Source organism: Artibeus jamaicensis, unplaced genomic scaffold, assembly GCF_021234435.1.
Source record: "Artibeus jamaicensis isolate MK-2021 breed Jamaican fruit bat unplaced genomic scaffold, CSHL_Jam_final contig_64, whole genome shotgun sequence".
NCBI classification, from domain to species: domain Eukaryota; kingdom Metazoa; phylum Chordata; class Mammalia; order Chiroptera; family Phyllostomidae; genus Artibeus; species Artibeus jamaicensis.
Window position 1 is genome coordinate 13,403,660 of NW_026521911.1, and position 14,608 is coordinate 13,418,267.

Consider the following 14,608-nt stretch of genomic DNA (forward strand, 5'->3'; position numbering starts at 1 on the left):
GCGTGTAGCAGAAGGCCGAGAGCATGAACACCCTGGTCCACTGAGAAAGGTGGTGCAGGGCCCTCTGGGTAAAACCATTCACTTCCCCCAACCTCTTCCAAGAGCTCCACTACTACCGCTATGGCACCCCTCATATCAACTTTTTATGATACATTTCCCTGCTTTTACGAGTATCTGATATTCGTCTCTTGCTGTTTTTGCATTTCCAGAGCACAGCCTCCCATAACACTGGCTGTGCTATTCCTTGTGGATGGGGTGTGGCAGTCTTTACACTGGTGACTCTCCAATGAATCATTCCCCTTGGTATTTATATCCTTTCCTTGTCCTCTCCCTCGGAATCCGGTGTGCACCTGAGATTTGCTCTGGCCAGGAGAATGTGGTGGAAGTTACACTGTGCCAGTTTCAGGCCTCAGCCTTAAGGCTGGAAGCTTTCATTTTTTGTGTCTCGGGAGCCCCAGACTGCCGAGATTCGAGTTTAGCTACCTTGTTGAGAGAAGAGACCATATGGAGAGATCATGTGAAGAGGGGGAGACTCTGAAACTGTGGAGAGAGAGGAGCGCAGTCTCGCTTCCCGTTCTGAGCCCAGCTGTCAGATGATCCGCCAGCTGAAAGCAGCCCTACAAATGACTGCTGGCAAAACCGGCACAAACGCCCGGCTAAGTCAGCTCAGCTTGCAAGAATCAAGAGCAAATAAGTGTGTGATGTCACAACTGGCTTGCTAGGCAGCAGTGGACAACTGAAGCAGGGGGTGTGCTTTGCCATGACAGACCTGGGGGCAGTGAGCCGTCTTGGAAACTCACCTCCTGGTTTCCAGCTTTCAGCTTTGGTGCTCTGCTTTTTACGAAGTCCTGACAAGTACTGATAGCTGTGCCCCCTTGTCCACATGATCAAGGCACAGGAGAGATAATTCAGCCAGAGATAGAAGATGAAGAGACTCAAAAAGAAGACATTTTTTCTGGGGTTAAAATGCAGATGACTAAAAAAAAAGTCAGTTTAAAAACAAACAAACAAAAAACTATCATTTCCCTTCTTCTTTATCATTTTTACCTTAGCAGCTTAGCAATTTCTATCTTTAGGATTTGGGGAGCTAGAGAGAAAGGGGGTGGTTTCCTTTCCTGGTCTGCCTAAAGGCTGCTGCTGCTGATGCTGACAACAAACTTCTGCCCAACCCAGGCCAAGTACCAGACAGAGCCTGGGCTCCAGGTGCAGACTTAAAACAGACCATTCGCATCCATTCTACTGTAAGTAACGGAAATGTGCAACGTAAGTGGGAACCCAGGGGGGAAACTGGCCCCTCGGATGCAATGCTCTGGGGAGCACTGGCAGGGAAAGAGCAGGAAGAACAGAACGACTAGTCTTTGCCACAGAAACATCAAGCATTGTCTCGGCTGTGAGTGGGGCACGCCCAGTTACCTATCGCTGTGGTTCACAGCTTTACACAGAGATGCTTCTGTCCTGATGGGTCCTCCTCCGTGGCCAAACTCCAGGAGAGTAACTGGGCCAGGATGACTCTTTTTCAGGCCCCCAAAATCTTATGACACATCCCAATGAGTGGGTAGGGGCAAGAAGATGGGGATTTTTATTAGTAGGATGTTTGGAAAGAGACAAGAGTTTTATTTATTTATTATTTTTTTTCAGGAGTCAATGTTTCCCAAGATTCTTTCTTAAAATACATTGTGTTTGGCTTTGGGGCTGCTGACTCATTCCCAAGCTGGGCATTCCACCCTGAGGCTACTGCACTCCCCAGAGGGCCTGGGGAGGCCAGTTCCTTCCCACCTACAGAATCCACGAACATCTGCCTTAGGTTATTAGAATCTCAAAACAAACAGCTGTCAACCCATCATTTTTTCCCCTGCAGGACACAGGACACATGACACATTCCTCTTGGCTGACGCACGGCTCCCCCCAAGGGTTTCCCTGTGGACTGCTCATACGCTTGTTAGACTATGAATTGAGTTTAATGATAATTTAAAGGGCCTCTTCCATCTTCATTTATGTAACCTTCTCACACAAATAGCAAGACTTCCCTGTGGGAATCACAGAACAACTACTGACTCATTGGATAAGCACGGAGCCCTGGAAACAGGAAGCAAAAAAGCAGGCTCTCAAAGCCCATTTCGTCCCCTTCTCTAGCCATCCACAGGTAGCTCAGCATTGTAGGAAGCGCTCTGGCCTCGGAGTCAGCAGGCCCAGGTTCAGCTTTTAGTCCTGCCAGACACTGTGTGACCTGAGACAGGCTCCTCGGCCTCTCAGGGCCTCAGTTTCCTCTTCTATAAAATGGGAATAATAATATCTATCCTGCCAGTGAGGGATCTTGAGAGGTCCTATGGAATACTGGGGTGAAAAGGCATCTCAAAGACTATCTAAAGCTTAAATTTCCTTTTACAAGAGCAGCAACAATAAGCCATGCAACCTATTCTTGAACTCTTCCTGTGACAGGGAACTCATTCTCACAGAAGGTCTAGTGCACTGTAAGATAGCTCAGATTTATTTTGAGCTGTAAACTGTCTTCTTTTTGGCATTTTACCATTTTTTTTCCATTTGAGTATACAGAAACAAGTTTAATCCCCTTCTGGAAGAATAGATTTCAGATATCTGGAGGGAGTCCTGTGCCCTTGATATGGACAGAGCAGCCCCTAAGTCTTCTCCCACTAGGCTAAGCCTTTAGCTTCACCATCATCATGATTATTGTTCTCCAAAGGCATTTTCAGGAATCTATGACCCTCAAAGCATCCTGTCCGGAACCAAGTGCAGAATACACAATGGTCTGAAATGGGGAGGATGAAGTGGGGTGTTCATCTTGTTCACCTTCCTTGTTCTAGCTGATGTGCCCTTGTTGACGTGGCTGACCCTTGCATTAGCTGCTTTGATGGTCACATCTTACTAGCAGCACTTCCGCCATAATCTGAGCTTTAAACACCTAATGTTTCAGTTACCAAGTCCTTTCTGTCCAGCTCATTCTGTCTAGCACCCAGCTCAATAATTCTTAGGCCTCACCAGGACTCACCATCCACCCCGATCACAGTATAGCCTCTTACTTCTCTCCTCCACCACGTCTTCCTGTCCCTTCTTACCCAGCCTACATCCCATGACACAACATCATAATCATGTCCTCGAAATCACTCCCAACTTCCTTCTCTCTCTTGCCTGGCAAAATCCCAACGCTGATTAAATCCTACTCTCTGTCTCTTCCTACACATCATCCAGACAGTTGAAACTAACTAGTGAAAAATCACAGAAATAAGATAATTGTCCTAAGATGACTTCATGAAGAGTAACCTCAAGGGGCCCATGGAGCTGCCCAGTAATCATCCTCTAGTCCCCCAGTTTGGACGTGCCAGGTCACACCGCCTCCGTCGTTAAACCTCCACCACCTCCGTCCCCATCTTTACTCTCAGCAGGCGACCTTGCCTTCATCCAAAGGAAACCCCACACACTCCCCCACTACATCTGCCCACCTCTGCCCTCCCTCTGTCCCTGCAGGTGGGCCTCTGTGCTCCTAGCTAAGACCAGGCACTAGAACCTTGCCCTCTTACTTCTTAAGGAACTTTTGACCCCCTACCCCACACTCCATTACTAATTTCCTTCTTTTTAAAAAAACCCTCACCGGAGAATATGTGTATTGATTTTAGAGAGAGAAGGGAGAGACAGGGGGAGAGAGAGAGAAAGAGGGAGAGAAAGAGAAAACATCGATGTGAGAGAGAAGTGGATTGATCGCCTTCTGTACATGCCCTGACTGGGGACTGAAACTGCAGCCTTTTATGGTGTACAGGGTGATGCTCCAACCGACTGAGCCACCTGGCCAGGGCCTAATTTCTATTTTTTCTATAGGATCATTCCCATCCTATATAACGTCACTATCATTTTCTCTCATCTTAAGAAACAACATCGAAAGCCACAAAAACAACAAAAATGCTTTCTTCTTATCCTCAGATAAAGAGAACTATAAGTTCAGTAACCTGCTCAAGGTCACACACCTAGAAGGTGGGGGAGGATCAGTTTTCCTACTGCAAAAGTCCGCCCCAGTGAGACTTCGAGCTCTCCAGCCTGTTTGGTTCAAGTGGCTGAGCTCGGAAGGGAATACTTTGCCAGAGATGTCCAGGCCAGCTCGGCCACACCTGGGCCCTCCTGGGCCAGCAAAAAAGGCTGCAGGTTTTCAAGTGAAAAAGGGACCTACTGGGTCTGCTGGGGCCTGCTGCTGGGCCGCTGACACTCTGTCTTGACTGACTTGCTTATCAGACTGAACGTGGGTGGGTGGGGAGGCCGTTTCCAGAGCCCCAGGCCAGCAGTGGGCCAGCTACAGCGGGATGAGCAGGGGGCTGTGGTGGCAGACAGATGGGGCAGGAAAGAGGGGGCAGAAGCACCAAATCGAGCACCCCAGTGCCGAGATAACACCTCATAAACCTCATAGGCTCAGCCCGCAATGCATTATAAATGCCGCCTGGTCCTCAGGTAGAGGTGGAAAGTGACTAATAACGTGGCAGGCTGCCTTCCAAAGCCATTCTGTTAGAAGGGCACGTTTCTTTCCTCTGCCATTCACAACGTCCCTGTTTATGGTGACAACGTAGAACAGCTCAGGCTAAGGGCATTTTCTTCCTGAAATATCGGACACTTAACCATGTCCAGAACACAGACCGTGAGCCCTCAGCCTTCTCCCCTCCCCTCTCTGCTCCCAAATGTTCTCCCAGACAACAAGCTCATTCAGCTTTGAGGCTTTCAAGTACATGGGGTCAAGTAGGAATTTTCAGACCACCAGGAAAAGCATGTGTCTACTGTCTCCTGTTCGTGCTGATTTCAGTCACACTACCTGTCAGAAGTCCTCTTTCACAAGGGAGAGCCTGACCCACTTACTTGTCTGTCACAGCCTGCATGAACTCATCCAGCAAGTCGTCGTATTCCTTCCCACGCACACGCTGGTGTTTCAGGCCGATGTACAGAGGGTCTTTGAGCAGCTCCTGGAACAGAGAGCATCCATGTCCTCAAGTGTCCTGGTTCAGCAGGAAGGACCAGGGGGTGAGACGGGGGAAGCAGGAGAAAGATGCCCAGGTATCATCTTTGGAAGGATCTGAAGGCTAAGCCCCTGACTGGGAGTGGTGCCCACTTTAGAAACTAAGGATAATTTGAACAGGCAAGCCTCTCCCAGACACAGTCTTCCAACCTCTGGCCATGGCTGTGGATTTATTTCAGGGTTTCTCAGCAGTAATGTAACCGGGGAGATCGGGCCAGATTGCTGGGCAAAGTGGAAAGACCCCCAAGAGGGGTCAGGAAGTGCTGAAGGTGGCAGGACTGAAATCACAATCAAAACTGTGTGGCAGATTTCCATACCTCCCCGGGGAATGGTAAACGACAAGTGCAGCTCCTGACAGCTTGCATAGAGTGTGCATGGGCTGAAAAGGTCACAACACACATGTATTGTGGAGGTGAAACGGCAATGCCCCACCATGGGCAGAGAGAGACACTGTGTCCCTGTGCAGGGCTAGAAACCCTCCTACCCACGTCCAGACCATGGGGGGAGGAGGAGGGGCAGAGACCTGTGCAGGCTGACACGCGAGATGGACGTTAACCTAGCCTGCCTGGCAAGCAGACGCTGCCACAGGGTGCAGGATTTGGGGGTGGTGGAATATTTAAATGGAAAACACAGGGTATCAGTGCTTTTTGCATTTCCCTCAACTACCGGTTTGGGGGCGGGCAGAGCATTTTCAGTACCTGGGGGCACTGGGCCCCACTTGTAGCTCTTGCCTTGCCCTTGCTTGCCTGGTCAGGAGCAGGTTTGCATGGGATGTGTGCCTTGCCAGCAGTAGCCTGTGGGACACTGTGGCCCCCTACTACATGGTACAGGTCCTGGAGCACTCCCATGCTCTTGCTTTGAAGCAGTACACAGGCAGATGGGCCAGGAGTGCTCCCTGGTCCCGGGGTGAAAAGCAGCCTTGGACACCAGGGCCCCACAGATGGAGCCCTGCACACAACCCACAACTGACCGCAGTGACCTTGCAGTGGGCTCTGGCGCTGGGAGAGTCAGGGAGCTGTGGTGAGGCAATGGAGATGGCAGCCGCACAGGTGCGCACTCCTGAGAGGGAGGGGGCCTGGAGCCAGGGAGATGGAGACCGTTCACGTGAGGGCCCTGGGCCCCAGGAGGACGGACGGGAATGGAGCAGGATATCTGGACCCAGATTCTGGTTTCGGGGGTGGCTGGCTTCTCTCTGTGTTTTGCAGGAGAAAATGGCCTGAAGCCAGGGAGTTTCCACTCCCCCAAATTGGGCAATCTTTTAATAAAGACCTTTCTCCTTCCCGGCCAATTACCGTGTTACATGTGTGTATGGTGGCAGGCAGCCGAACCCGCTTCGTTTGGTAAGTGTCAGTGGTGCTACTGACACTTTGCTTACATAATTCTTTGATGTGAAGGCTGACCTGCGTATTGTAGGATACTTAGCACTGGTCTCTGATCTCTAGCCATTGAAAGTCAGTAGCACGCCCAGATGGGACAATAAAAAATGTCTGTAGACATTGCCAAATGTCATCTTAGGGGGCAAAATTGTCACAGGCAGCACCTGGATTAAAGTATTGGGTGTCGTCCAAAGCTGCTGATCTGTGCTTAAACTAAAAAAACCCTTCCTTCCCCATTCCCTCCCTTCCACAAAATCTTACCAAATATATACCACGTGCCTGTTTGTCCGATACAAGGAGAGAATGAATGATACAACCAGAAATTTCAGTTCAAGAAAGAGGCCCACCTTAGTGCTGGCCGGTGTTAGGCGACCCCCACTCTACCTTTTATGGCTCTTTGCCAGGCCATTCACACAGTATTGGGGTATCATCTGTGTCTGCATTGGTGTGATGGCCGCGCCCACTGGCTGGCTTCTCCCGTCCTCTGTACCCCCCACAGCCCTGCGCAGAATCAGTGGACTCATTCGTGCACGAGACATTTACTGATCGCCTGTCCCTGACCCCGGGCCTCGCAGGGATTTGCAGGTGGGTGATCCACGGTGCTGCCTTCAGGCTGCTCAGTCTGTTGCAGGTGGCCGATGAGCAAACTATCAACTCTACTGCAGGGTGGAGTAACAGTGCTTTGGGACAAAGTGTGGCATGTGGCAGCACAGAGAAGGAGGGGAGTAATTCCCACTGGGGACAGTTGGGTTCTGTCATGGAGAAAAATTTTGACAGGCGGGCTGGGCCCTCCAGGATGAGAAGTCAGCACAAAGAAAGACTGGGGGCTGGAGTAGAAGGAGGAAGAGTATCCTGTGTGTTTAGGAAATAGAAAGTAATTCCATGTGTTAGTCTCCAGGAGCACAAAGTTATCTAGTTTTGTGTCCATTCACAAAAGTGGCAGCTCCTTGAGGACAAGGTTTCTGTAATCATCATCTCCATTTGAACTGCTGCTGCAGGATTCAGAGCCGAGGGTGCCTCGGGCTGTGCCCTCCAAGGGCTGAGAGTCAAGTCTCACCTCCACCGCTGACTAGCTGTGTGACCTCAGGCAAATCACAAGACCTCTCGAACCTTCTTCTCATCTGTCACATGGGGATAAACTACCAATAGCAAAGAGTGCTTGCGATGAGTGAATGAAGTCATATAGGTGAAAGCGCTTTGGGAATTATAACCCACACTAAAAAGTAATAGCAGTAGCTTTAGTTTCACAGCATGTGCCACACACTGGGAAACACTCTAAGTCTTGAATCTCCCCTACGAGGTGTGGCAACGGAGATGCACAGCTCAGAACTCCCTTGAGAGAACCTGCTGAGGGAGGGTAGCTGGTGGACGGCTTTTGGCAGCCATAGTCTCTCCGTCTTGCTCCCAGCTCATGACTGGGCATGGCGGGTGCTGGGGCGGGCGCTGGGGCGGGCCAGTCCTGCCTGGCTGAGGGTCCTCTCAGACCATCTTTACTCAGGGATGCCCATTGGCTTGAGACTTTCCCAGGACGGGGTTGCAGACAGCTCTCCTTCCTGTCTCCCTCCTTTTCTCTCTCCTTTTGCAGATGTCACGCCTCGTCTGAAGGCCCCACCCACCCACCAACTACTCCTGCTCCCGCCCTTTATTCTTCACAGGTGTTTCTTGCTATGCACCTCTCACACCTGCTTCCTGGAGGACCTGAGTGGGCATAGAGATAGGTCTGGCTATTTTCCCCATTTTACAACAATGAAGCAACAAGACACAGAGAGACTACACAACCTGCCTGGACCTTGGGCCGTAAGTGAAAGAGCAAGGATTCAAACCCAGGCTGCCTGGTTCCAGAGCTCATCAGCTTAACCACCAAGCTGCTGAGGTGGCTCTATGGCACATCAACCAGGGTTGACTTATTTTTTGTTAAAGACGCAGCTCCAGGTCCATGCTGTCTTGAAGGTGCTGTAGGCTGTGGTTAGGCCAAGGTGCAGGGACAGAAAAAAAGTAGGAATGTCTGCCTTCCTAGCCCCTCACGCCCAATTCTGGGTCCACAATAAATCTGAGATCAGCTTAGTGCTTCTCCAAGGCACCACGGGACACATTAGAAAGGTGGCAGGTCCTTACTTTCTTTTCTTAACCTCCTCACTCCCTAAGTTACACATCCTTGAGATTGTTTAGGATCCGCCTTGGCAGGTGTGCACATGTGTGTAGCTGTGTGGGTGGGTGTGGGACTAAAGAATGAGAGTAGGACACCTACGGTGCCTGCCATTCCCTGTCACTTTCAAAGCAACCGCCTAAAAGCCACTGAAAGGCAGCAAACATTCAGCCAAGAGAGAACAATAAAGTAAATGCTGGTATAACAACTCCAATGGACGGCTAGACGGTCATTAAAATTGGTGGATTTTAAGACTCTGCAGCCACTTAGACGTGCATGAGAATATTTAAAGCTAAAAAAGCAGTGTGCAAAGTTGCACAGATATCCTAATTGCAATTGTCCAAAACATGTACACACAGCCTGGAAGGGCATGTGCAGTGATGATAAAAATAGTACAATGCTTGGCATTTGCAGAAGACATTCACTTTTTAGTTCTTAGAGATGAAAGGGTCCGGGTTAACCTGTAACTTGAAATACTGCCAAGTCGCAGCTGTGATTGGTGGTGGATCAGGCAGCGAAGAGTGAATCTCTCTGCTGCACATGCAGTTTCTGGGGTGAGTAAAATTCTCCAGGGCTTCAGAAGAATTTTAGGATTTTTCAAAAATTTTCCAGCATACCTGCATTTCAGATGCAAGGTCGATCATAATGAGGTACCACTGGGTTATAAAGGTGACTACACAAAGCTTTAAAAAGTCCTTATATTAGTTTTTATAATGAGATATCTTATGCCTGAAATACTTCAAAACTAAACACAAAAATATTGGAAAGAAAGTTTCTATCTGGAAATGATACTAAAACAATAGCTTCTTATATTTGTATAGAACTTTGAAGTGACTTACTCCTTAATCAAAACTAATTTGATCCTTTTGTCTTACATATTCTCATCCCCATTTTACAGATGAGGAAGGTGGAGCTCAAGGTTTTCTTTTTTTAAAGGTTTTATTTATTTATTTTTAGATAGAGGGGCAGGGAGGGAGAAAGAAAGGGAGAGAAACATGGATGTGTGAGAGATACATTGACTGGTTGCCTCTCACACACTCCCACCTGGGGACCTGGCCCGCAACCCAGGCGTGTGCCCTGACTGGGAATCAGATGGGCGACCCTTTAGTTTGCAGGCCCGCACTCAATCCACTGAGCCGCACCAGCCAGGGCATCAAGGGTTTAAGTAAATTTTAAAGCCGACAGAGCCAGAAAGCAGCTAAGCTGAAACTGAGACTTGCTTTGCCTGGGTCTCATGACAGTGCCCCTTCTGTCCCATCCTTTGATGTTGTGATGACTAGGGAGTCTGGGGTGGCTCTTCACCTTCTGCCTGGTCCTCTCAAGAAAGAGTTCAGAAGTGGCTGGGAAGGCCCAGGCTGCCATCTTGCAGACCAGGCCGGGGAACAGTGGCAGCCGGACAGGAGAAGGTCCATGTGCACAGCCCCAGAGCGCTGGTCTCCTCTGACGGGAGGGAAAACGGCTTCTCCAAAGCAGCAGAGGGTGGCGCTCCCATGGGTGTCTTGGCACAGCATGGAACCAATCCACACTCGGCCCCAAGTCCCACTGAGCGGCGGTGTCTCTAAGGAGGCTGCCAGCCCGGGGCTGCACTGTTAACGGGCCTGGATCCTCTCCTTGCAGCTCTCCTCTGTCCTGTACCTCTTAACAAATGCTTGTTAAGAAGAGAAGTTTTCAGCAGGTAGAATTGCCAGATGAAATACAAAGGATGACCAGTTCGATTTAAATTTTAGTTGGGCAATATTTTTTTAGTTTAAACATGCCCCAAGTATTGCATGGAACGTATTTATGCTAAAAAAATGATTAGCTATTTATCGAACATTTAAATGTCATCACTGTTCTATAGTTCTCTTTGCTAAATCTGGTAACCCTACCAAGAGGGGCAGAAGGAATCTTAGAGCTGGCAGGCAGGGCACTGCTGAGGAGAGGGTGCCGCTGGGCCCGGTGCCCTGCTCAGGACGTCGCCGTGAGGGACCTCAGTGTGGCCTGGCTTTGGAATCAGAAGAGGCTCTGGCTTTGGAACAGGTGGACATGGGTTGGAATTTAGGCTCTGTCACTTAATTAGCTCTGTGACTTTGGGCAAGGTATTTAACTTCTCTCTGCCTCAATTTTCTTCTGTCAGTTGGGGATGAAGATCTCTGCTGTGTAATGCCAGCTGTCTGGGGAGCCGGTGCTCTGTTTACCTGCATCTCCCCAGTGATCTTGCACATAGTAGGCCCTTAAGAAGTATTTACTGCTGTGAGTTGCATGAATTCTAGAGCTGGGCTAAAGAGATGCTGGATTAAGAACTAAGAAGGTCTTAGAAATCCCTTGGTTTAGCTTCCTCCAAATGAGTTTCTGAGGCCCAAGGTTAAATGAGCTGCCCAAGGTCATGAAGCAAATTTGGTGGAATCGGCAGGGTGGAAACGACAGAGGTCTTCCCAAGTGGGACCAGCTTACTCACCCGCGAGCTTGGCTGATTCCCCTCTGTTAGACGGTTACCAAGGTTTGGAACTAAGTCTAGAACAATAACTTCAGGTTAAGGCCTCTGTCCAAAGCAGGTGAGTCAGAACCTACTGCTCTGCTGTGGGAATGGAATACGCCCTCCGCAGCTGTCTGCACCATTCTGACTTCCTAAGGTTTTCCTCGGAGATGAAATGCCAAGGAAAACAAAATAGTTTCCTACCCTTTCCTCACCCCATCACTGAGCACTGGATTTCAGGTGGAAGAGAGATGAAACTTCAGTCTGGGGAAGTATTTATCTTGCACAGCAACAGGCACCTGCTGACACTCAGAGAGCATCTGGGGGTCTGGGGAGGTTGTGGCATTGGGTTTGCACTGAGGACACAGTTCACTGTGCCCCTCAGGGTGGCAGTTATGAGGACCACCCATTGCTTTGGAAGCTCAGTTGAGCCCAGGGGTGAGAGACCCAGATCCTGAGGAGGGCACCCTCACTGTCCACCTGTGCACTGGGAGTGTGAGCCGGCCTCTGCTGGCACCATGTGGTCAATGCTGATGATTTATTAGATGCAAAAGGACAATATCAAGAGGTGAGGAAACCCTTCCACACTCAGCTGGGATGGGGATCCTTGCTTCCTCAGAGACCCCGTAACACCCAAAGCAAAGCACTGTTCACCAGGCTCTGTTGAGGTTTTCTCCCCAAGAGTTGACACGACAGGACTCCCCCCAAGCCCCCAGCAGTTGGTTCCACAGATTCACCTAGCATCTCGGGAGGTGAACCCACCAAGGATCAAGACTTCTGCCAGGAGAAGCCCTCCAGGGCTCAGGGGCCATTTTAAAGCTACGCCTCCAGGTTGCCCTGCAGAACAGAGTGAGTGGGGCGAGCACTGGGCATTGACTCAGACCTGGGGGAAGCCGTGTCTGCTCTGGGGCCCTGTTTCCCGTGTGACGTGAAGGGGACTGAACTAGAAGTATGTCGGGTCTCTTCTAACATGGGCAGTCTGTGGCTCTGCTGTGCGGATGCAGCAAAATGCACACACCTATGCCCGTGCTGGAGAGTGGAGAGCAGGTGCACTGCCTGGCTGGAGGGCGCTCCCTCCCTGCCCCTTGGGGCTGTCACTGTGGAGTGTCCTTTCTTCATGGGCTCACTGCCTCACATTATTTGTTTTCCCAAACCTCCTTGGTGTGTCAGGTAAAAGTGACTCAGAGTTTCAGGGCTGCAGACAGCAGATGTTTTCTTCCAACAGGAAGCCGGGAGGGTGTTTTCTCTGACTCAAAGCTCCTGTTGCCTCAAGAGTTTTTGCAGAGACATTCACGCAGATGGCCCAGCAGATCTGACACTCAGGGCCGTCACAACAGCACCCTCGCTGCAATGATGCGTGAGATGGAGGTAGTGAGGCTGGGCCCCCCTGTCCTGTTGCCCTGGCAGGCTCTGAGGGAGAGACGTGCTCCAAGACTTTGAGGGGAAAAATATTTTTTTAAAAAAGAATCATAGTGAGCGAGATCACACAGTAAATCCATTTGAAAAGAGGTAAATCACTGTCTTCCCAGCATTTTGTATCTTTGGATTTTTGTGTTCTGAGTTTCTTGAAGAGGGTTTGATGGGGATTCGTCTTTCTTTGAAGTGGGGGGACCATGGAAGGAGCATTGGCACATCCGGATTTGATCCAATGATGTGAAACGCCTACTTTCCCAGGCTCCTTTACCCAGTCTGCGACACGACCCCTGACCTCTCGGAGCAAGGCGCCCTGGAGGCTGAGGCAGCGCTGCAGCCAGGGAGACCTGGATTCAAATCCCAGCGCTGACACTTAGAGCTGCGAGACCTGAAGTAAGCAGCTAATATGCTGCAGTCTCAGTTCTCCAGTCTGTAAAATGGGGAGAACAATACCCCTGATAGCTTTTGCAAGAATTAGGTGAGATGAAAATATATAATCCCTAGAACTGTGCCTGGCATGGGTCTTAGCGGCCCGGGTGAGAACTGCTTTCTCTGCCCCTCATGGTCAGGCTGCACTCCGGCTCTCAGCGGGGGACTCTCTGGCCCTTCCTGACAGGAGGCAGCAGGCCGGGGGAAGCTGTCTCCCTCCCACAACCAGCGGAGAGGCAGTTCAGAGGCCCGAAGCCGCAGGGGAGAAGCAGACACTGAGCAGATGTAAACACATCAGCCATTAAGATGATCCATTAGGTGCCAGCGCTGAAACACTGACAAGCAGCCGCCCACGCCTGTCTCTCCTTCATCTGCCTCCTGCCTGGCAGAGGGCCCCACGCCTACCAAACACTCAGCAAATAAGTTTAATAGATAAATAAGTTCCAATGCCAATAACTAAATTTACCTTGTTAAATGAAGACAAAGTGCTCACAGAATAACCTTCATTGAAAAAACTAGAATAAAATTCTGGGCACGGAACCAGGTACTATGTACGTCTCTGCCTGTGCACAGACAGATATTAGATGGGAACACAAACGCAGCATCATGGGAGAAATGCCACTTCCTTTTTTTAAAATAAAGATTTTAAATGATGCTTTAAAGCTACTTTGGTTACAAAAATTCTAGAAATCGAGAAATGACCTTTAGTTATGAAGAAATGGGAACCCGGGCAGGTGGTGTGGTGTGGGGCGGGGTCCCAGCCCCGCCACTTCTAGCTGGTCTTCCCTGGGCCTCCTCACCTGTCCTGGGGGGTACCAGTGGATGCTGTTCCCACAGGGTAGTTGTCAGGGTTCAGCAGGGCGGTCCCAGTAAAGGGCACGGCCACCTCGTGGTTTCCTGCCATCTTTTCTGGTGAGTATGTTACAAGGTGGGGCCAGCCCTACGCTTCAGCACATTGCTGGGTGTTGGACCTTCCGTGACAAAGCATCTTAATGCACCTGCTGGAGGCAACCGATACTCTTCCAGGGGAAGCAGTGGTCTCAGACTCACACTCGAGCCTCCCATTTCTGGCCGAGAGCTAGCTTTTAGGAGACGAGAGAGTAAAGGTCTCAGTGAAATCCAGCTGGAGGTCTCACTGAAGTCCACCCACAGCAGGAGGTTGCAGATGGGAACAGTAACTAAAACAAAGTTTGCTCCATGCAGGACGGCTCTACATACCTTCTTCGTGGCGGAGGGACAATTTTAGTAAAACCCAGGCATCTGGCTATGGGGAGGGAACCACACTGTGGCGCCAGCCTTGAAGACGGCTGTTGACAAGCGACTCCAAGTCTTGTGCCACCATCCGGCCTTCTGTCTCCGAGGTTGGTGGGAGGTGCATGGAAAGAGCTTTAGGGGTGGAAGAACACACAGGAACTTCCGGCCCCATTCCTCATTGTACCGGCAGGGGATCAAGTCTAGACTGCAGCAGGCACTCACCCAGCTGTCAGGTACTGAGCCCAGCACCCTTCTTCCAGTCAGTGCTTTTCCCCCTCCCTTTGTTCCACCTCCTGCCCCCCACGATTTCCCAGCTCTGAAGCCAGGTCTGCCCTGCTGTCCTCTATCATCTGATCGTATCTGTGGATGGAGCCTGAATAGGCCTCGTTCCTCCCTGGCAGCTGCAGTGCTGCTTCTGTTTAGAAGCAGGGATGCGTGGGGTCCAGGGAGGAGGCAGCGGCACGTTTTCTGGGGCGAGGTCACCGCAGAATGCATATAATGTTTTGACAGCATGAAATAAGAATCTA

The 14,608-nt window shown here is 50.3% G+C and overlaps 1 protein-coding gene across 3 annotated transcripts in view; it reads right to left on the reverse strand.

Moving 5' to 3' along the window:
- Positions 1-14,608, reverse strand: part of ME3 (malic enzyme 3) — a 180,410-nt gene that overhangs the window by 38,970 nt on the left and 126,832 nt on the right. For all 3 annotated transcript variants that reach the window (XM_037142819.2, XM_053670798.1, XM_053670799.1), the window contains exon 7: positions 4,852-4,955. In XM_037142819.2, the coding sequence (XP_036998714.2) occupies positions 4,852-4,955 (104 nt within the window). The remainder of the gene's footprint in view (positions 1-4,851; positions 4,956-14,608) is intronic.